The 22,427-nt window shown below is 34.8% G+C and overlaps 1 protein-coding gene and 1 non-coding gene across 2 annotated transcripts in view; one reads left to right on the top strand and one right to left on the bottom strand.

Annotated features, from left to right (window-relative positions):
• NUP107 (nucleoporin 107) overlaps nucleotides 1-22,427 on the bottom strand; it is a 36,883-nt gene that overhangs the window by 1,884 nt on the left and 12,572 nt on the right. The window contains exons 9-26 of the mRNA XM_006205844.3: nucleotides 20,573-20,644; nucleotides 20,070-20,158; nucleotides 18,003-18,081; nucleotides 16,459-16,572; nucleotides 13,929-14,019; nucleotides 13,707-13,783; nucleotides 11,767-11,826; nucleotides 10,970-11,115; nucleotides 10,803-10,851; nucleotides 8,405-8,474; nucleotides 8,030-8,148; nucleotides 7,270-7,308; nucleotides 6,823-6,973; nucleotides 6,372-6,484; nucleotides 5,673-5,775; nucleotides 5,060-5,220; nucleotides 4,274-4,399; nucleotides 3,424-3,537 (exon numbers count right to left, since the gene is read on the bottom strand). Coding sequence (XP_006205906.1) covers nucleotides 3,424-3,537; nucleotides 4,274-4,399; nucleotides 5,060-5,220; nucleotides 5,673-5,775; nucleotides 6,372-6,484; nucleotides 6,823-6,973; nucleotides 7,270-7,308; nucleotides 8,030-8,148; nucleotides 8,405-8,474; nucleotides 10,803-10,851; nucleotides 10,970-11,115; nucleotides 11,767-11,826; nucleotides 13,707-13,783; nucleotides 13,929-14,019; nucleotides 16,459-16,572; nucleotides 18,003-18,081; nucleotides 20,070-20,158; nucleotides 20,573-20,644 — 1,773 coding nt within the window. The remainder of the gene's footprint in view (nucleotides 1-3,423; nucleotides 3,538-4,273; nucleotides 4,400-5,059; nucleotides 5,221-5,672; nucleotides 5,776-6,371; nucleotides 6,485-6,822; nucleotides 6,974-7,269; nucleotides 7,309-8,029; nucleotides 8,149-8,404; nucleotides 8,475-10,802; nucleotides 10,852-10,969; nucleotides 11,116-11,766; nucleotides 11,827-13,706; nucleotides 13,784-13,928; nucleotides 14,020-16,458; nucleotides 16,573-18,002; nucleotides 18,082-20,069; nucleotides 20,159-20,572; nucleotides 20,645-22,427) is intronic.
• Nucleotides 19,803-19,909, top strand: LOC116282722 (U6 spliceosomal RNA). Its single transcript, XR_004192304.1, has one exon. It is a non-coding gene; the product is annotated as a U6 spliceosomal RNA (small nuclear RNA).

Here is a 22,427-nt window from a genome sequence, read left to right as displayed (position 1 = left end):
AGGCTATAATATTAAATTGCTAAAACATTTTTCACGGTAGATATAAGTGAAGGTATGAAGCAACACAATGTAACCTGGAAATTATATCAAGGAGTAACCATTACAACTTAGTGTCACAGGTCAGGTTTCCACACACAGGAAAAGTTACTATCAACCTTTTTGTCCTGTTTTGAGTTATGGATACAGAGAAGCAAATAGTAAAATGCATGCTTTGCATTTTGTTAGCTTTAAAAGGAAAAGGACCTTCATTTCTTTTCTCAAATAGGCACTCACTACTTTCAGAGGTGGATTTAAAACACCTCAAGGTCTTAATCATAATTCATATTAGTGATTCCTACTTGGAGCCATTGAGAATGAGAGGACCACTTCTTCCTGGGCCATTCCAAATGTGCTCCAATGCACTTTTTCTCCCTACGCTAAAGAAGAAAAGTACCCCCAGATCCTAGGCTCTTTAATACCTGAAAGTAACCGCAGGCTTACTGATGCACTCATCTCACAGGCTGGATTCTGGCACCTGCCCCTCCTAAATCCTGTTGCTGCCAAATATCAGGGTGTCATCTCTTCTGCTGACTGTGAACAGATTCCCTTACCAGCAGACTGGCTGCTATCAACCATCCAGAATCATCCATGATGGGCCCAGCAATTTGCCACAAGGAAAGGGGAATAAACTGCTCTGCTACAACCTATATTTTTCTCAACTGAATGAACAAAAGGTTTGAAAAATCCTCTAAATATATAAACAAAAAAAGATTATAGTGAGGGAGAGCAGTGGGATACAAGATTGGGAAAGCAGCCAAGGTCCAGGGTACATGTGTTCTTGGCAGTCAAGTAAAAAACTTTCGGTTTTATTCAAAGTGTAATGAGTAGCCATCAGGTTCTAAGTAGGAGAGTGACATCTCTTTCATTTTAAAAGGATTACTAGCTGATCTATATGAGAAGTAGACTGTATAAGAAAGAGTAGAAGCAAGGGAAAGACAGCTGAGGCTTCAACTGAATGTGGTAGAGGTGGAGATGGCAAAAAGTAGGCAAATCTGACCTGCCTGCTCCCCTGTGTGGTCTGTGTGCCACTAGTCTCCGACCATTCTGCAGTTATGTAAAAAGTGAGGTGCAGATGTAGGGATTAGCATATAAGGCCATGGCTTTGTTGAACAGTTGTGCCTTGCACAATGGTGCTGTGAGTCAGTGGGTGCTGAAATCTAACTGGTGCTCCATTCTACAGGTCATGTGCATCTGGCCTGCAATCTATCTGTGTAAGAGATAATTCTTATAGGAGTGATGCATGTGCCGGCAAGAGCCCTGAGTAATTTCTCGCTTCGCTGAATATGTAAGAGTATTAAGCTAAACTCAACCAAGGTGATTCAAAATATCATTACTTATCATCTGATTGTTCAAGAAATCTCCTCTTGTCTAGATTAGATTTGAAGGAGTCATTGAGACTGAATATTGATTTTTGAATGTCTGATTTTAAAAAATGGTATCATTCATTGCCTTCCATTCCAACTCCATTTTTATAATAGTCCAAACTGTTCTGTGGCTTTCACTGTCCAATCTACTAAGATTAATACTGAGAATAACAAAGGTTTATGTATAAATATAAGGCACCAAGTCTTCTCAAAATTTAAATACCATTTAATTAGCATTTCACAACACTGAAATTTTATCTTCATGAGAACCAGCATGAATCAGAAGAGACAACTTTAGCATAAGGAATCTGCTAAAGTTCAAAACTTTTTATGAAGTCAGCTTTTAATATAAGAAGTGGAGAATTTAAGATAATTACTGTATAAGGAATAGTAGCAAACAGGGGCTCAAATCTAGTCTTCTGTCTCTAATGTTTTTGCTTCTGGTCAGAAAAGGAAGCCAGAGGAGCTAGAAAAATATAGTAGGAAAAACTAAAACAAAACCAAAAAAAGGAGGCAACTATATTAGGATTCAGGGAATGGGAGAAGGAAAGATACCAACAACACTCCTATGGTTTTTTCTGTTCAAAATAACAAACCTATTATCCAAGAACCTGGCATTTACAATCCTTGGACAGAGCATCGGTCTGCGGAGGTACAGTTGAGTTACTCACTGTTCTGTTTCTGCCCCAGGAGCAGGCCTCAGTGTCTTTCCCTCACATGATTATCGCCTGCAGTAAGTATCCTTCCTTTCCCCTACCTCAGCTCATCCAAATTCTACCCCTTTGTTCAAGGTTCAGTCAAATGCTATACCATTCAGGCATCCTGTCCAGATCTCTTCCAGGCAGAAGCAACCTCTTCTTTTCCTGAGCTCACAAAATGCCTCCTCTATGCCTTTCTTATGGCATTCAGTACTTCTGTAACTGGTTCTCAAGCCAGGCTACATGTTAAACCTCTTCAGATTATTTAAAAAAAGTCTAGTCCTACCTCAGACCAATTAAATCAGAACCTCTGGGGGTGGAACCCAGTGTTTTGTTTTGTATTTAAAAATATATTTTATTTGGAAATAATTTCAAACCAATTAAATTACAATACTATAAAGAATATCTCAATACACTGTACCCTGCTTTGTTCAGTCTTTGCCCTGTTAGTTTTATGATCTGCACCCGTGTGTGTGTCTATAAACACACATTTTTTTCACCCTTTGAAGTCAGGCTGCATACATCATGTTTCCTTATCTCTAAATGCTTCAGTGTTTATTTCTAAATAAAGAGATTTTTTTCTAATATATAATCACAATGCTGTTCACTATTTCAGGAAATTTAACACTGATGTAATACTCACTGACTCAAGAGTGTCCATTATAGCATCTTCTTCCTCAGTGGAGGATCCAGTTTAGGACCACATACTGCATTTAATTTTCATGTGTTTTGGGGACTCTTCAAAAGGTTTTTTTTATTTACAGCACAATTTTTAAAGGTTACACTCCATTTACAAAATACTGGCTATATTCCCTGTGTTGTACACTATGTCCTTGAGCATGTCTTACACTCAATAGTTTGTACCTCAAACTCACCCACCCCTATATTGTCCCTCCCTCCCCCTCCCCACTGGTAATTGCTAGCGGAACCCAGTATTTTTGAAAAGTTCTCCAGGTCATTTAAATGGACAGCTCAGAAGTGAGAGCGATTGCCTTATATATCTCTAACTCATACTACACTAGATTTATCTTCATATCTGTAAATTGAGTTGAATACGTGTATAATTACATTTTTAGGTCCAGAATTTAAAAAAATTAGACTTTAGTATCCTGAGCAAACATTAAATATGAAGAAATAGTTTACACAAGAGCCAAACGTTCTTATATTCCCTAGCTAGTATTTCAGCTTAAGCTTAAATTATGGGATGTTCAGTTATGAGTACCAAGGTTATACAAGATCTGCAGATGCTCCTACTCAGAAAATAACTTTTAAAAGACATAGTTTGTTTGTGTTTTTAGCTATAAACAGTGCACACAGCTTACCTCTCTAACATCCACCATCCACCCTCCATCAACAAACAACAAGACATTGTACATTTTCTCCTTGACATCAGCCGTTAGGGCATCCAAATGCCCTTTCCAAATACCATAATCCATCTGCAAAACAAACACAAGTCAGATATATAACGGACTGAAACCAATAAATATACATTTATAAAGTACAGACAGGAATATACATATATGGAATATCATTCTAAAGAGCTGACATTCAGTGAGCCAAATATATAATACACATCAACAGACTGCAGTTAAATAAAACACTAAATTATTAACTATGTAAATGAACACTACTGTCACCTGAAGGTATGTTTCATGTTTGGTTAATTATCTACAGAAGTGAAACCAAACAGATGGCTTTTTTCAAAGCAGAACAGTAATAAGGACGATCACCTGTTATAATAGGAATATAACTGCTGAGGAAAGGATTGCTTTAAATATTTTTCTGTATATATATACTTTCATTGAAGTATAGTCAGTTTACAATGTTGTGTCAACTTCTGATGTACAGCATAGTGCTTCAGTCATACATGAACATGCACATGTTCATTTTCATATTCTTTTTCACAACTGAGTTACTACAAGATAGCGAATATAGTTCCCTGTGCTATACAGCATGAACTTACTTCTCTCTTCTATATAAATCAGTTAGTATCTGAAAATCTCTAACTCCCAATTTATCCCCCCGTCCCCCAGCCCCAGGCAACCACAAGCTTATTCTCTAAGTCTGAGTCTGTTTCCATTTTGCAAGTAAGTTCAGTTGTCAGGATCTCTTTAAATATATGACATGTATTTTCAAGATGCAATAGACATGTCTCATCTATATTCAACTTACTTCATATCTCTTTTCTTTGTGTTCATGAGCCACTTTCTCAGTAAAAGTTGCTTGAGGTATCAAAGTAGGTTTTTGTGGAGCTGAATTCATATGCTTAAACCACTCATTAAAGGTTTCATGGGCTTCCTAAAATGTAAAATAAAAATAGAAAAATACAAAAAAAGAAAACTTTTCACATATGTTCATCAAAGCTTTTAAAAATTTGGTTCTTAGAAATAATTTTGCAGCATCAAGAAATAAAATTGTTTAACATTTCTTTTTTACGCCAAAAAAAGAAAAATCATGGTGAATAAGTGTTTTGTTTGTGATGTTCTCATGTTTACCTGTCTGTCTTCCTGACTAGCCCGTTAGATTCTAGAGGGCAAGGATAGAAAGCCATCCAGACTTAGTCCTAGAACCCAGCCCAATGTAATCATTTCATTGTTGAATTTTGAATGAATATGTTTTTATTTTAGTCATAATATAGATTATCTTGCTTTTCTCAGCTATTGCCAAAAGCATAAACGTGAAAGTTGAGATAAGCTTTCAGAGAATCTTAAGAAAACATGTTTTACTATCTACCATGTGAGACGTTCTTGATCGGTCAGCACTGATTAGAGGCTTATGCCAATGAGGACCAGGTCATGACTGCAAAGTCCTTGTGGATATGTCTAGTTCAGTACCACAGCACAATGGAGGTACGATAATGAGCCAACCACCACGTCAGGAAAAACAGTTAAAACTCTGAGTGAATCAGAAAACTCATCATAAGGAAAGGCACACTTGTGGTTTTCTTTGCAGTCTCACCAAGTAAGCTCTGATGCACAAATGTTCTCGGATAGCGTTATCATCTTCGGCAGGAAGTGGGCTTTCCATTCCTTGTTCCTCCCACTGGTTATAGATTTCTGCTATTGAATCCTGAGGAATTTTCACAAATACTTCTTTTGCAGCTTCGTGCTTTTTTAATGCTGTAAAAAAGATATACAACTTTTCAAAATACATGGATTTCTGTGTAATGGTTTCTAAAGGAGTCAAATTATTGGTTTGCAACTTTCACATTGAGCTGTAACCATTTCAGGTTCCAAGGTACTTCTGTTAAAGGTCTGGGTGATCTTTCTACCTAAGGGCTGGGCTTTTTACTTATTTCAGTGTGACAGTCACAAAAGGATTCATTAAATGCACTTACCTGTACATACTTTTCTGTGTCTTAAAAAAAAGCAATTACATTTTTCAAAGCCTTGAGATTATATGCAAAATTGAGGACATGAAAATTCACTGTTAAATATGTTTCGTTTCATAATACCATGTTTAATATATGAGTGGCTGTTTCATATCTTATCCTACTGAAAGGGTTAAAAAAAAAAACAAAGTTCAAGAACAAAACAAAAACTTTTAAAAAGAATATAAAAATTCAGCATACCCAAGAATTTCCTCATTATCGCATTGCCTTGTTTTAGTGCTTCTGCCCTCTGTGCTGGGTCAAATACCAACCAGTCAATTACATCAATTTTTAAACGGTCCTCCTATTCATTTAATTGGAAAAAAATAAAAGTCAGTTTTGTTTTTTTCTAAGATACTCTGCAAATTAGTAGAGTTAACTTACATCTGTACTTCTAGTGAATATTTTCACTCAAGTTACAAAATTGTGAAAGAATATAGCTTTTCCTAGTTTATTTTCACGTTTAATAGCTCTCTGTTAAATTATAGAAAAAACTTACTGGACTGTGAATCTGGAATTATATATTCGATGTCCCACCAACTTAATCATGTGATTCCTTTAAGTGCTCCTCTAAAGTTTTTTTCTTTCCTAGATAAAACTTTCTATTCTCTGAAAACAGGAATAAGTAAGCTACATAAAAGTTAGTGATTGATCAGGTATCTAGAACAATCTAATGAGCAAAAATCCAATGCTCAGGTCTTTTCTATTAAAGAAGCTTCCTTTAACGCAAAACTTTACATAAGACCGTAAGTTTGCTGCCAACTTTTACAGCTTGGCTGACAAAGAAAAATTCTTAAAAAAGGAAAGAAGCCAGAGTATTTTAAGATAGAAGTTCACAAAACCACAACATGAGGGATTATTAGGAGTTACATACCACACCTCCCCCACCCCTCAAACTACCTCAGTAGTGCCAGTATCTAGGGCTGGGGCCAGGTCATGATGACTGAATTCACCATTATCTTTCTTTCGAATATTCTCAACTACGGTTTTTGTTATAGTTGCAATATCCAAATCTAAAGAATTTTTTGAAGAGAGAAAAACAAAAATTAATCACTCGCACTAATATTCTCTAAACAGTCACAAAGATTTGGTAAATTTGGGACAATTCTTTAAAAATGTAACATATAAAATATGAAACACATTACTTAAAAAATGCCAAAATTAAAGGATATTTTACACGAGTTACAGTGTAAGTTATTTCATTCCTAAAACAGAATTTCATTGAACATCTCATTCTTCCTTTTTCCCTTCTCAAAAAAAAAAAAATTAAAACTAGAAGGATAAATGTTACTAGAGCCAAAATGATACCTGCCTACAAAGACCAACAGATAAAATTCTCAACCATTTTTACCTGCTTCTTTAGCCAGCTCCAGGCATTGGTGGCGCTGTTCAAATTCTGTAACACCTTCCAAAAATAATGCATATTGAGCAACAGCCAGGTCTTGAGGCAAATGACAGGTATAAAATGCTATGAGATTTGTATGTTTCTCATTTATTAAAAGCTAAAAAACAGAAAAGGATCAAAGTGTGTCAATAATAAAACAAGTTTTAGGATCAGCAGTACTTTTGAAAAAGTTCACTTTAAAATTTCAAACATATTCAGGAGAGATTCATACGGACACAGCTTTGTGCTGCTAAACAGAATTAATTTTAAATTCCAAGAGAAAGTACTTATGATATTTAAAAGATCTCTTATGGAGTTTGATGACTTTCCTGCCACTGGATATTATCATTCTGATTTTTGTTTTCATTAAAATGGTAAGGAAAAAAGAATCAAATTATGGATTCTCAAGTTTACCTGTATGTATGTCTTTAAAACTTCAATAGAAACTTCTTCCTTCACAGGAAAAAAAAGACATAATTAAATGATAAAACAACTGCTTATGTGCACCAGCAATATACCCAATAAAAATTCTGCTATAATGATTTAATGGTTTTTAATATCTACTGAACAGTAACTACATGCCAGGCTAAGTGCTTAGCAAAGTTCATGTATTGCCTGATTTAACCTTACCATAACTCTCTATGAGTAGTTACTATTATGTTCACATTTTACAGAGGAAGAAATTAAGACCTACGAAGGTTTTATTTACCTAGAATTATGCAGCTAGGAGCTGCTGAGTAAGAATGTGAGGTCAGGATTCTTAGTCCAAAACCCAAGCATTCAACTCCTGTATCATTCTGCTTTCTACATGTATTCTGACCAAAAGTTACCAATTATTTAAGACAGGAGAAAAAAAAAAAAAGAAAACAAAGGTTTAAAATCTCACAGAGAACTCATTCTGGTTCAGTTAGCTCAGCTGGTTGATTTAGATTTGGGTACTGATGAGAGTTAAAAGTTACAAACTGTCCAAAAACCAGGTAACCAACAGCACTCTGGAGCCCCAGATTAGAACCCTAACAGGTCACCCACAGTTGAGTTATCACTGAGTGACCATGAGATTATATGCACCCTTATTACTGTTTCTAGAAAATAACAGCAAAAACGTAGCATATTTTCATGATGACAGGTGTACAGCATCAGCCTTGCAGAGGGTATATGGCTCATTTTTATTTACTTTGGTCTGTAGTCCCAGAGTGCGGAAAAACAAAATGAGGTGAGTCATGAAGCGGAGGAGGTGTCCAGGTAGATTGTTTCTGCTTTTGGAGAGCCATTTGCTAAATTCATCCATCAAACCTATAAGTCAGCAAAGCAAAGATTCAATGAAAGGTATAAAAATCAAAGAGATATAAACACTTCCCAAGGACATTTACTGTATTCCTATAGCACTGTCAATTCAGACTCACTGACTATTAAGTAAATAGCTGCATTCAAATAGGCTGATATTCATAATTACAAGACGTGGCAAGTCATATGCATTGTTTTGATAGCTTTTTACAAATTTACTGTAAGAAAAAAGAACTCATACAAAGTAAAATAAAATATATCTTACCATCAATGTCTCCCAGGATAAGGAATTTTTGAACTGTATGATAATGTTCTTGATTCTCCTCCAGAACTCTCTGAAAAAATTTTTACATTTTCTGTAAATCTACTATGGTCATTGTGTAGTATGTACTGATTGGTAAGCTAAAGACGCCAACTTTTGAAGGAACATATATAAAGAAAAAACTGGAAATGAAGGGTCTTGAGACAAAAATAAAATATTCCAAGGATATTGCCCTTGGAATATATACTGAAGGTCGAACATTCTCTTTGAAAGCAGAGAACTGTGGTAAAACACTTTAATTTCTGTGAATGTTATAAAACTTTTACTTATTTTTTTATATTTTACTACTGTTTTCCCTGGCAGTCCATGGTGAACCAGAAAAGAAGGGCACATGTGACCTAAGCAAAATAAACAATAAGATTTCCTTCAACATAAACAGTGGTTCTTGAAAGCATTCTTTGGGTATTCACTTCTGCAAATGGTACTAAGAATAACAAAACCGATCAAAATAGTAATTAGGCACAGAGCAGAAAAAACCACTTACCAGTTATCTGCTGTTGGATTTTTTTGGAAGCAAATAATTCACATATTTTTGTCAAACATATTTTAATTTTTATTTAGTTGTCTACATTTTCTTTCAGCCTTTATTCTTTTTTACATTCAAATATTTGCTACATCTGGAATTGATTTTAAATATGGCATGAAGTAGAGATCTAGCTTTGTTTTCTTCCAGATGGAAAGTCAATTATGCCCATACCGTGTATGTAAATAAATCATCCCTTTTCCTTTGAAAGATCATCTCTGTCATCTATTAAGTTCTCATAAATACTTGGATCTAATACAAACTTTTGGTTCTAGTGATCTATTTATTCCTGTGCCAATTCCATAATGTTTTGTTGTATCTTTATATTGTTTTATTATTGAGTAAGACAAGTAACCCATAACTACTGTTCTTTTCCAAATTTTCTTGCTTCTCACTTATTCTTCTACTTGGAAATTTTCTGTTGAGAAATAATACCCCCAAAGCATTAGGTTTCTATGTTAATTTTGGAATGACTGATACTTAACATCAAATCATCTCATCCAGGAATGTGGTTTATCTATTTATTTGTGTCTTTCAGTAAGATTCTATAGTTCTCTTTATGGAGGTCCTCAAATTTTTGGTTAACTTTATTCCTAGGCATCTAATAGTTTTTGGTCAGTAATTCAAATGGGACTTTTTGGGGGAGCTAAATCCTTTTCTACCTAGCTGAACATGTACAGAAAGGCTATGTTTGTTTTGTAACTTTGTCTTACATTTAGATACTTTAAAAATTCTATTAATTCTAGTTAACTTACTGAGTCATGAATTTCTAGGCTTATATTTTTATCACATATATAAATAAATGTTCCCCTGTTTCTAATATTGATATCTATTCCTTGTCTTTCTTGTTTTATTTTAATTCACTGGAATCTCCAAAATAACAGATTGGTAAAAAACACTTGGTAAAGAAAGCATTAATTTCTTTACTATACAAGGAGCTCTTATACAATAAGGAAAAGATAAAATCCACAGAAAAATAGATGAAAGATCGAAAGAGGAAATTCAAATGGTCAATAAACATAAGAAAACTTGCTCAGCCTTATAAATAGACAAGGAAATGTAAGAACAGTGAGCTCCTGTTTCCCACCTAATCTGATGGACTGGCAAAAATTAAAAATGTGACTTTAGGAACTGGTGAGAATGCAGGGAAATGCCCACATTAATAAATCACATGTAGGAGTATGAATTAACTACTACAACAGGGAATTAACTTAAATATACATATACCCTTTAACTTAGCAACCCTGCTTTCAGGAAACTTATCCTAAAGAAACAGGACTAGTAGATAAGCATCAACAAGAATGTTCACTACAGTGCTAGAAACAACCCAAATATCACCAAAAGAGGAAAGACTAAAAATAAGGATACATCACTGTATTGAACATTATATACCTATTAAAAAGAGTAAGTTGCCAGGGGAGTATATACTTTTGTTAAAAGTATATACTTTGGTTATTTACAAAATTTTCATAGAACACTAGTTTAAAAAATTAGATTATTTTGAGATCTAGGAAAAGAAAGTCTTACTAATTTCCCACTATATATTTTAATTTTTCAAAAGGAAAGGTATAAATTAGCTTGCGTGCATACATTATATTTAGATGAAACCAATCCTAAACCAAAGAAACAGAAATGATGTATCATTTAAATATGCAATTTAGTGTTTTCCTTTTAAAGAATATCTCTCATTTGAATAAGAGGTGAAGAAAGAAAGAGAATATAACAAGATTTCACATACTTTATTGCCTTTCAGCTACAGTGCACAACAATGTAACATTTTGTTTCCTATTCCAGTTATCCTAAAATATTAATATTTACCTTTTTATCAGTAGCTTGAAGTTCTTCAAAAACCTTTTCTAAGGTCCAACTTTGAAAGAAAGAACAAGGGATAAAATAACATTAATAATATGAACAAGGGATACAAAATGAAGCTTCACAGAACACACTACAAATCCTCATAATGGAAAACAAACCAATCAACTCACTTTGCTTCCAAATATTCTCTAGGGAGTTCTTCAGTTTCATCCAGAGTCATTACTGATGTCCGGATCTCCTGTTCTACCAGACTGTCCACCATCACCCGAAAGTAAGCCCACACTGTGTCTTCCCAGGTGTCACAGACAGGAAGCAGCTTCCCCCCATTGCAAAACAGAAACATGGAGACACAGTCACCAAAATAAAAAGAAAAGCAGTTGCATGCACCCATTGATACGGACTACAAAGCCACCATAATGACATAAAACACTACAGATTGTAAAGTATCACACCAAATAACCTCCCCACTCCACCCTCCAAACCACATCTTCAAAGAAGTTTAAACTATTAAGATTTTTTTCCATCATGAGTTCAAAACAGCATAAATTTTTCATGCTGACGTAAGGTGCTGCTTCAACTAATTATAACATCCCTCACAACACCTATAAAATGTAGGAGTGGGAGGAGTTGTAAGAAGCACACATGTATGTAAAACAATCCAGTCACTGTGACTTTGCAGTACACTCCTGGATGAAGCTATGGGTACCGTAAGTCATCAATAAATGTGTATTGCAGTTAAATTTACAATTCTTAGAAACTGAAGTCTGATTTTGTGTATTAAAACATCATTTGGTATATGAGATACATCAAATTAAGCAGCTCAAGTCACTATTTCATGATTATCTCTATCATTGTTATTCTTAGAAAGTAGCTTAAGCTGACACAATTATATATGGTTACTATATTAGAATATTTTATATACCTGATTTCATTTCATAGGAAAAAAAAATTAAAATAGATTGCATACCTGCTTGAGATTCCCACTTAGAGCTGCATAAATTGCTCTCTCATATCTATTAAAAAGTTCCTGAAATACAATGAATATAAATAAAATTGAACTATTGTTTTTCATAGTATGTCAACTTTTTTCACAATCTAGAATTTTGCATTATCTTCTAAACTGAACTTTTTATTCACCTGACAGTTTCTAAACTTTAGTAAAAGATCTAGTCGGGTAATAAGAAGGAAGGACCTCTTAGTTTGATAGTCAATGCTGAACCCTTCAGGAAAAGTCAAACATTTAAATTTCAAATATAGGGCAAAAGCAGATCCAACTCTAATGTGCGCTTTGATTATTTATTACAGTCAAATTTTATTCCAGATAGAATCTGTGAAGGTGTTTTCCTCTACAAAGTTTCTAAACACCTAATACTACCTGATACTGACTCTTAAGAACAACATCAAAGGCACTTGGAACCTGTCATGCTTCAGTTTACATCAAATTCCTAAGCAGAATTAATTATATTCATCAAATCATCCCATTTTGCTCCTGGATTCTAGTAATGGCATTTCCAGTTTTCTCATCATCTAAACAAGTGACTTCAGAAATTCTCACTATGTAACAGTCCTCCTCTGCCCTCTGTTTTCAAACACTGGTGCTGACCAATTTGTTCCATTTTCTACCCTCAATATTAAACTAGGACAGGCCCTTATTACTTAGTGTCTGAATAATTCTGACAGGCTCCTAACTAGTTTCTCAGCCTTTAGTCCATTCAATTTTAAGCCTATTTTCCACTGTCAGGTTAATCCTCTTAAAGCACTGTTGTCATGTGCCCAGGAGATTTGCTGGTTCACCACTATCTGTGGTATAAAGTTCCCATTCCTTATAGGAGCACTTGAGGACCACTCTTAATTTACCTTTTTCAGTCATCTTTCCTATTACAGTCAGTTCTGCTACAATGCTTATTTTGAAAATGTGAATTTGTTCCAATACAATTGATCTATCAAGAAACAATTTTAACATAATACAAACTTTCCACTTGCTTACGCACAATTTGGTCCCCAAGAAACACTAGTTGAATGCAGAAAACTACACCTAGCTGCACCAAGCAACCTAGAAACACAAAAACTGACACACTTCAAACATCTACCCACTACTTGAGCTCTCCAGGTGTGTCAATAAGCTAAATCCACCTACAGCAAGTGTTACAATTTTGTTTGCTTCTCCTATCATTTGTAAATAACTCACAAGCTGCAACCCTCTGACAGTCAATCCCACAAACACACCTTAGTTCTTTTTCAAGGTAAAGTGCTGTATTTACTGCAGTATTTACGTATTTCCTAGCCGTTTAACAGTGTGAAACTGTGCTACCTTTTTATTAAGTTTTTATCTTTTTCCATATCATTGATAATTTTTGAATATTGTGCTCTTAACTCCATTTTCCCTAAAAGCCCTATGGGTTTTCTGCACAATTTTTCATGCTGTAGTGATTTTTAGGAATGCAGAGGTCGTGTCATAACAGAACTAATTCTATTTCCTTTCATGAGCATTCTGCTCCAACCTGGCAGATCTACTTTCCCTTGAGTTTTCCCAACCTAGGCATCCTGCCTAGAATTCCTTCCTCTGCTTTTCATGCCTAACAACTCAAATCCTACTTTAATAAGAGTTCAATTCACTTCTCTCTCTTGGGAAACCAGCCCAATGCTTATTCTGTGAATTCATTTGGTATCCTTTTTATATTCTTTTTCTTTTTTTGGCCTTATTTCAGTTTTTAATTCTGAGTACTTTAGTCTCTGAATAATTCTGATTAGTAGTTAAGCCTGCCCTAATCTTCAATTAGATCAGAAGTTCTTTGAAAACAGGAAGTTTAGTCTTAAAGTACTCTCAACGTTTCAGAGCATCTTCAGCAGGCCTTCAGTAAATTAAGAATAGAAATGAGTATCAGTATATCTTGTAGTATATCTTACATCTTCTGCCATTCTCCAGCAACTTATTTTCCAAATGCATCTATATGGATTCCCTTCAACAGGTTCTAATTCTGTTCCTATAAAACAGTAAAAGAAATTAAGTTTATAGTTTAGAATGAGATCCCTTTATTTCAATAACTTCTAAAAACAAAAGCTATACTTCACAAAATTCCCAGTTAGAGCTAAATATACCCCCGACTCTCAGAATAAAAATTAAAATACCTCCATTAACATTGGGGTCATGATAGAGTTTCCAGCCTTCAAGAGTTGCAGCTCTCCATGCCTGACCACAACGTTTGCAGAGTCGTTGTGCCTTTAGAAACAAAAAAGAGCAGACAGTCATATAACCAATGCAGTACTGTAAAAGTACCTGTGTCTTATGGGAAAGTATAAGCAATTTATAATAGGATTAGGTATCTTATGGCACAGATGGTACAGAGGATGGTGTAGACATTTAGCAATGGCATTTCACTTCACCCATATGCATGTCTTTCTGTGGTCTCTGCCTTTCTTTCTTTCCCTAATAATCCCTTTGCTCTTTGATTCTGGGTTTACCACTAGGTGCCCATGGTGCCAGCAAGCATTTAATTCTGCTGGGCACAAATGGGCTAAAAGGGTTGATGACCACAGACTTATGTAAAAGTATTACAAACACTTCTCATTTGTCTCTATAATGACAGGGTGCTATTGCTCATTCAGCTCACTGACAACATTTATGTTAAACGACCAGATGAGCTTGATATACTAGTGAGATAGATACATGTTTGTTGGTCCATCATCTCTTTAGGAACCATCTCTTCCTCATTTAGTTGATATGGTTTGAGTAGGTCATATGATTCCATTTCTGGACTTCAAGGTTGCATGTGATCTAACAAGAATAACTCCCAGGACTCTTGCTGGAGATACTGGCTGGGATTGCAAGCTTGTAGGAGGATGTAACCCTGGAGCTGCTTGTGGCCATCATTGGCACATGTGGCTCCTTGAGAATGAAGCCACAGAGAGGGGGCAGAGCCAAAAGCCTGGAAGACTGTGTCCTAAAGACATATTCTGAGTCCCTGGATCCTGTTAACAATCAGATATAACTCTCTACACTTCTCTGTTCCATGAGTCAATCAATCCCCTACTTGTCAGTAATCTGAGTTGAGTTTCTGTCATTTGAATTTACAGAATCTGATTAATACAACCAGTTAAAAAGTGTCATATCCCAAACATCATTCTGGGCTTATGGCTTTTAAAAACTGTGAAAGCTATGTAGCAACATGGAAAAATATTTTTAAAGTATTTGATATGCTATCTAAAAAAGGCAGAACAAAAATCTGCATGCAGAACCTTGAAAACATTTTCCTAAGTGAAATTAGCCAGACACAAAAGAACAAACATTGTATGATTCCACTTACATAACATAGGCAAATTCACAGACACAGAAAGTAGCTTAGAGCTTGCCAAATGCTCAGGGAAGGGGGAAACGGGGAGTTACTGCATAAGGGTGAGAGCTTCTACGTGGGGTGATGAAAAAGTTTTAGAAACAGACAGTGGTGATGATTGCACAACACTTGAATGTAATTAATGCCTCTGAAATTTACACTTGAAAATGGTTAAAATGACAAATTTTGTTATGTATCTTTTATCACAATAAAAAGTTAATAATGTAATATTCCAAAAACTACTGAATTATTCATTTTATAGTTTTAAAAATTATTTTGCTGAAGAAAGTAAATTATTCACTTTAAATGGGTGAATTATATGGTATTTGGATTACAGTTCAATAAAGATGTTAAAAAAAAAAACCTGAACGTATACTATGATTATGATTATGTTAAAAGAGGTACAAAATAAAAAGGGTTGTAAATAAATTTAAACAACTCCACTGTATGTGATTATGTTAAGGTAGTGGGACCTTGAGAGTTTTTGTTTTCAAGCCTTTCAGTAATGTGATTGTATTTTTGTTTTCTATTTTTAAAAATACATCCTTCTTTGCCACTGTGATTCCTTGCACATCACCTGGGACTTAATGAGTGGCTGGGACTTAAATATTTTCTGAATACATGAATATGTGTATATTTTTCCTTAATTAAAAAATAAGAATGATGTTTAATAATCCAAGACTTACTACTATATTACTTAACATATACTAGTGGTTTGTAACAAACAACACTTTGAACTAGTATATTTCTATCTAAGGAACATCACCAAGAGTACTATAAAACAGGTACAACAGAATATCTGAAGCTTGAATCTCCAATGCATCAGACTGCCTCATCTGGAGTCCACCAAGCCATCCAGTAAGCTATCTAATTAAATATTTAACATTTTATGTACAAGATCTTAACTGTCATAAAGGAAGATACATTTTAAAGAGGTGAAGTTAAAAGGAAGTTTGAGGGTATCATAGTCCTCAAAGGCTGAATAGTGTCACCTATAAGAGCAACCAGGGTCAGGCTTACTCTCTACTCTTAAAAATCCAAACTGAAAATAATGGGGCTATGCCTAGGGTATGCACTACAATATGGGAAGGCAAAATTTGCCTTCTTATAAAGAATTTTCTATCTGAGTTGTGCAAAACTTAAGTGCATTGCTTCCTGAAGCAATGTGCTCTTTCTTGCTGGAAAAGTTTAAACAGGCATTAGATCCAGAAATTCTGTGAAAGAGATTACTGCATTGAGGAGACATACAAGGTAGTCACAAAGACCCCTTCCACCTGACAGTCTATGACTTTTTGAAATTGGACAAGCAGGGTATATACATCATTTACCTCTTCTGTCATTCCAGCACGAATTAGAGTGAAAAGATATTTGAGTAATCTGACTTCATCTTCTCTATCCAGATCGTCAAGGGGCATTTTCTGTCTTATGGGAGCATCAGGATCCTACAAAAATAAACAAACAAAATCATCAACTATAAATCCTTATACGCACATACAATTTAATAATCAAGAGATGATAAATCTCTCCTGAGTTTACTTACTGAAATAAAGTCATTTAATTTAGCTAAGTAACAAAGGGAATGAAAGTGTCACAGGTGTTCCAAGATGGAAGCACCACTAAGCCAGCCCAGCAGCTCTAGAAATGCTACTCATAATTCAAGATGACTTGAGCTTTACCCTGTTGTAGAAACTACATTGCTAAGTTAATCCTAAAGAGAATTTGGCCTAGATGGAGAATGAGCACAGAGGAGAAACTACAGGAATCACAATGTATTCTGTGAAGGTGCTCAGCCGGCTCTTTCTGAGAACCTATGAGAAGAGAGCCCAGTATGGGATTAATGTTATATAAAACACACCAAAGCCTAATAAAATTTTTTAAAAACAGATTTCTAATAAATACCTCCACCCCTTAAAAGTTATTCCTACCACCTACCTTTCATGAATAGAAAGAAATGTGTTTTTAAACATTTGGGATAACATACTGTCCTCACTTTTACAGCAAAGAGCACATACGATCAACAAGATGAATTTCAGACATTTTAATGTGATTTTAAGAAAGGAAGTGACTCTTTTCCCAAATGTTACTGACTATATGGTAATATGAATATCAATTCTGAAAATGGAATGCATAATAGGTCAGTTGGCTACTTTCACAAACATCTTGCAGACAGATACAAACATTCAGTTTTGGAACATGGTCTCTTTCTGGCAAAAGGAAATCACCACTTTCCACATGTTAAGAGTAAATGATTTTTAGTTGCTTGCTACAGGATAATTTTGCTACAATTTATTACAAGCTCTTCCAGTAGTTTCCAAATAATTTTCATCATAACCCACTTGGTTACCAAATGGAATTTTATCTATTTTTTCAGTTGTTACTTACTTCTCCCACTACTCACTATAAACATTACATTCACATGCCTCCATCTATCACAAAGCTCTGTCCCTTCATTTCTACAATAGGCTCCTATTCTTTCCAAATCTACTGTTACTCTATTACTCATATCCTAAAATGACCATTCTAACCTCAAGCTAATTCACAAAGTTTTATTTTTTCCCCTGCTGTCTATACAAAAGCTTCCACAGGTTACCACCTTATAGTTGAAGAGTCAAATCTTGCTGTAAGGTCAAAATTAATTTGTTTTAATGCTGGCAAATCAGGAACACTTTCTGTATCTTCTTTTATAACTTATAATCGAGAGGCCACAGATGGGTTCAAATATATGCCATCAAATTCAAACACAACTTAGTACTTTTTAGAGTTAAATAGCATATGCAATCTTTTGAGACAAGGAAGCAAAAGAAAAATTCTCAGCCTTTAGGGGAAAAAAATCACAACTTTGAAGGCAACTTTCATTTCAAAGAACACTTACCAATTCGGTGACAAGAGGACGGACACTTCCCATATAAGAGGATAGCTGCCGCTGTTTCAAGGTATGCAGAGTATTTTCCCTGAAAGAAAACATAAGTACAACTTTTTTGAAAGGAGTAATTTTAACAGGCATATTTAAAAAATCAAATCAAGTTAAAGTAAGAAAAAGAGAGTACAAACTCAGGAAAAAAAAACATATAAAATGCTAAGTATAAAAGGGCATTTTAGCTCAGATGACTAATGATGTTAAACACTTCTACATGCTTATCGGCCATTCATCTGTCTGTTCAAATCTTTGTTCTTTACATTGGGTTACCTTTTTGTTACTGAGTGGTGGTTCTTTACGAACTGCAGATTCTATGTTTCTTCCAGTCTGAGGCTTGCTGTCAATTCATTTTTTCAATGACTTCTTTTAATGAGAAGTTTTAAATTTTGGTAAGTTTTAAATTTCTTTCCCCTGATTATTGCTTTCTGTGACCTAAGAAATAATCGCCTGTGCTACAAGCCACAAAGATATCCTCTTACATTTTCTTCTGAAAACTTTATGGTTCTAGCTTTTACATTTGGGACTACGATCCATCTTGAATTAACTGTTGGGTATGGTGTGGAGGAGATGCCGAGGTTTATCTTTGTTCACAGGAATATGCAGGTTTTCTGTATGGTTTGTTGAAAAGACATTCCTCTCCCCACTGGATTGCTTTAATGCCTTGTTGAAAATCAAATGACCATATAAGGGTGGCTCTGTTTTGGGGTTCTCTATTTTCTTCCACTGATTGGTTAAAATAAAAAGAGAGAGAGAGAGACTAACTGATAAAAACCTTGCAAAAAACATTAACAGGACATTTTAACTTTAAAACATTTTTTTTCCTGAAAATGAAAATTTCTCTCTCTCAGAAAAATCACAACTACTCAAGATTTAATTTTTAACAAACATTTGGTAGCACTAATTTCCTACTTATGCAGAGAAAAAAAATTGACTTGTAGATTTTGTACATAAGTAATGTTACTGAATTTAAAGGCAATGTGAACTTTTTAAAGTCTTGAAATAAATTGTCCCTTATCCTAGGGGTCCTTTCTGGTTTCAAGGTCCTATAACAACTTAGAAGTATTGAAGGATGCAGGGAAAAGAAATTAAAACAAAAAAAATCACAAATAGCTACTAGAAACATGGTAGAAGTGTCTTCTTGATGATCCAATCATGGTTATTAAGAAAACAGAGCAAAGTGATTCTTTGAAAACACAAATCCGACCATATCATTCTTTTATTCTTGAGGTCTCCCGTCACATTTAGGATAAAGTCCCAAACCCATACCCTGGCTGCCTGCAGAAGTCCTATATCAGCTGGCTCTCTTCAGCCTCACTTCCTATCACTCTCTTCTTTGCTCAGGCCTCCCTCTGCAAATGTTTTACCTTCTTACAGTCTTCACAGTTTCTATTCTTGCCCAGAATGCTTGTCCCTCAGATTTTTGCATGACTTGCCTCCTTTATTTCTTAAAAGCCTTTCATTCTTACTACCCGTTACTTCCTTAGACAGGCCTTCCCTGGTCACCTTTTCTACTTAAAGTAGTACCCGTTACTATCTTCTATCCATCAGCTCCGATTCTTTTTTTCTTTCAAAGCTCTTCAGGCTGAATGGGATATATATTTATTTGCTGTCTAATTCTCCTATACAATTATAAATTCCATAAAAGCAGGGTTTTTATCTGTTTTGCTCACAGTCTGAGTTCAGTAAGAAGTGAACAAATATTTGAGATGAATCAACAAAACCAACATTAAGTGACTTCAAGAATGAAAGGTTCGTGTGCTCGCTTCGGCAGCATATATACTAAAATTGGAACGATACAGGGCAGATTAGCATGGCCCCTGTGCAAGAATGACACGCAAATTCGTGAAGCGTTCCATATTTTTAAAGAGAAGCCATTCAAAAAAATGAGGTATGTTTCAACCATCTCCCCAGATATCACTAACACATGCATAATAGAGTTTAATATGCACAATTTGGTTTTGCCTTTAAAATAAAATAGTTGGCAGTTCAAAAAAAAAAAAGAATAAAAGTTAAGTGACTTACCAATATACTGATTTTGCATAAAACTCAATATTATCAGAAAAATCTCCAATCTCGTCTTTGGCAATGCTCTCTAACCAATCTACCACCAGCTAGGAAAGGGGTGGGGGGAGAGAAAAGATTATTAACTGTAAAATCTGTAAGTATTTTATTTGAAGTAGTAGTATTCCTACAATTAATTTTAAAAAAAGTTTCTAATTCAAAAATGCCAAGTAACAATTTTTCCTATCCCTATTTTTACTTTTAAAAGATATATAAATATTACAAAAAGAGAATGAAAATTTTTATAGGAATAATACAGCTTTTAGCAGGCTATTACTGGAAATCATAGGGCTATTATTTGAAAACCAAAGAATAAGGTTCTTAATTACTTTTAATTATGAATTAGAAGATCAAAAAGATAAAAATTAAGAAAAAAGTTTTAAACTCAAAAAACTTCATTTCTTTTACATCATTTGCCTTTTCTCCATAAGTTTGTGAAAAAAATGTAAAAATTCTACTCATACCTGACTTTGTCGGACAAGTGAATCTCTCTGAAATAATGCTTCCACAACTGCTTTTTCACTGGCATTAAGAGCCTATTTAAAAAAAAATTTTTTTTTGAAAGAAAGAAAGAAAAGAAGATGCTCATAGAACATTATTTTGACAGAAAGGTAAAAGAGAATCCGAAATAAGTAGATTTAATTCCCCATAATCTGAATATTCACCTTTGAAAAATTTAGTAAAATCTGAATATTCACCTTTGAAAAATTTTTATAAAGAAAATACAAACTGCTAGATCAATTTACAGCTGCTCTTACTTGATATTTTAATTCTTGGCTACACTTGAAATTTTTAAGTTCTATTTCCCCAGATGTTGTTTTAGGGAAAAATAAAACACAAAGCAGAGTAAGCATTTTCACAGAATAAGAGTGTAAACTGGTACATTTCATTAGTAGGGCAACATGACAATCTCTGTGAAACTTCCCCAACAATTTCACTTTTAGAAATGTAGGAAATACTCAAATATGTAGGCGAGTATGAAGAAGAATGTTCATTGAATTATTACTGCTACAGCAAAAACAGTGAAAACAAGTTAAGTATGTCCAGAAGAACATCTGAAAAAAATTATGGTACATTTATATTTCGGCATACTATGAAAAAATAAGGTAAACTTATATGAATTGACATGAAAAAAACTAAGAAATACTTATGAATAATAAAAACTCTCAATATAATTTATACATGAAATCACACTATATGGTGAAAAAGAAAAACAAACAAAAAAACCCCCCAAAACTATGTGTGTGTACAGAGCCAGGGAGACTAGATGAAAACTAATGCCATAATTCCTGCAAAAAATGAGGAAGGCTTTGACTTAAATGGTGGCAACAGGAACAGAGATGAGAGATCAAAGTTGAAACAGAAGAGACAGAATCAACAAGATCTGATGATGGACTAAATTTTGAGATGAGACAGAGACCAAGGTCTAGACCCTTGCTACTCGAAGTGTAGTAGACAGACCAACAGTATCAGTAGCACCTGGAGTTTGTTAAAAATGCAGAATCTTAGGCCCCACTCCAGGCCTACTGAATCAGAATCTGCATTTTAACAAGATCGCCAGGTAACTCACATGCACAGTAAAGTTTGAGAAGTGCTGGCTTAGAGAATGTTCAGGTTCCTTGGAAAGCTGGCTATGGTGCCATCCACTCAAAGACAAAAGTAGGTTTGACTTTTGACAGAGTGGAGTCACGGTGCTTGAGCATTATCTTCCTTTAAAAGAAGAAATGAAATACAGCCAACCCTTGAACAATGCAAGGGTTAGGGCACCGACCCTCCTTGCACTTGAAAATCCACATGTAACTATACAGCCTGCTCTTGGTATCACCAGTTCCTCTGAATCTGAGGTTCTGCATCTGAGGATTCAACCAACTGAGGATTCAACCAATTACAGATCGTGTAGTCCTGTAGCATATATTTAGTGAAAAAAAATTTGCATATAAGAGGACCTATGCAGTTCAAACCCATGTTGTTCAAGGGTCAACTGTATAAAGTGCTGGGTTTTGAAGGGTAACAAAGTGGCTGAGTTCCCCTGGGTCTGCTGGGAGGAAAAGAAAAATATGGAAAGACCACTTATTGAACGAGGCAGAGCTGGGAGACTCATTCTCTTCAGGATCTATCTTCTCTCTGTTTGAAGTCTCTAGAAGACAAAATGCATTCCAGAGCAAAGAAGTCTGCACAATTTAACATCTTGACTAATACCTTTACAAGGAGCCAAGTCACTGAATCCTGCAACACTTCACCCAGGTTGCATTTTAAAAAGACTTCTGCTCAATGGCCTGAAGGACATCGCCCTCAAATTTCCTAGAAGCCTAATGTCTG

Source organism: Vicugna pacos, chromosome 12 (assembly GCF_048564905.1).
Source record: "Vicugna pacos chromosome 12, VicPac4, whole genome shotgun sequence".
NCBI lineage: Eukaryota > Metazoa > Chordata > Mammalia > Artiodactyla > Camelidae > Vicugna > Vicugna pacos.
Note: the sequence above shows the minus strand (reverse complement) of the source record. Positions and strands in the feature narration are given on the sequence as shown.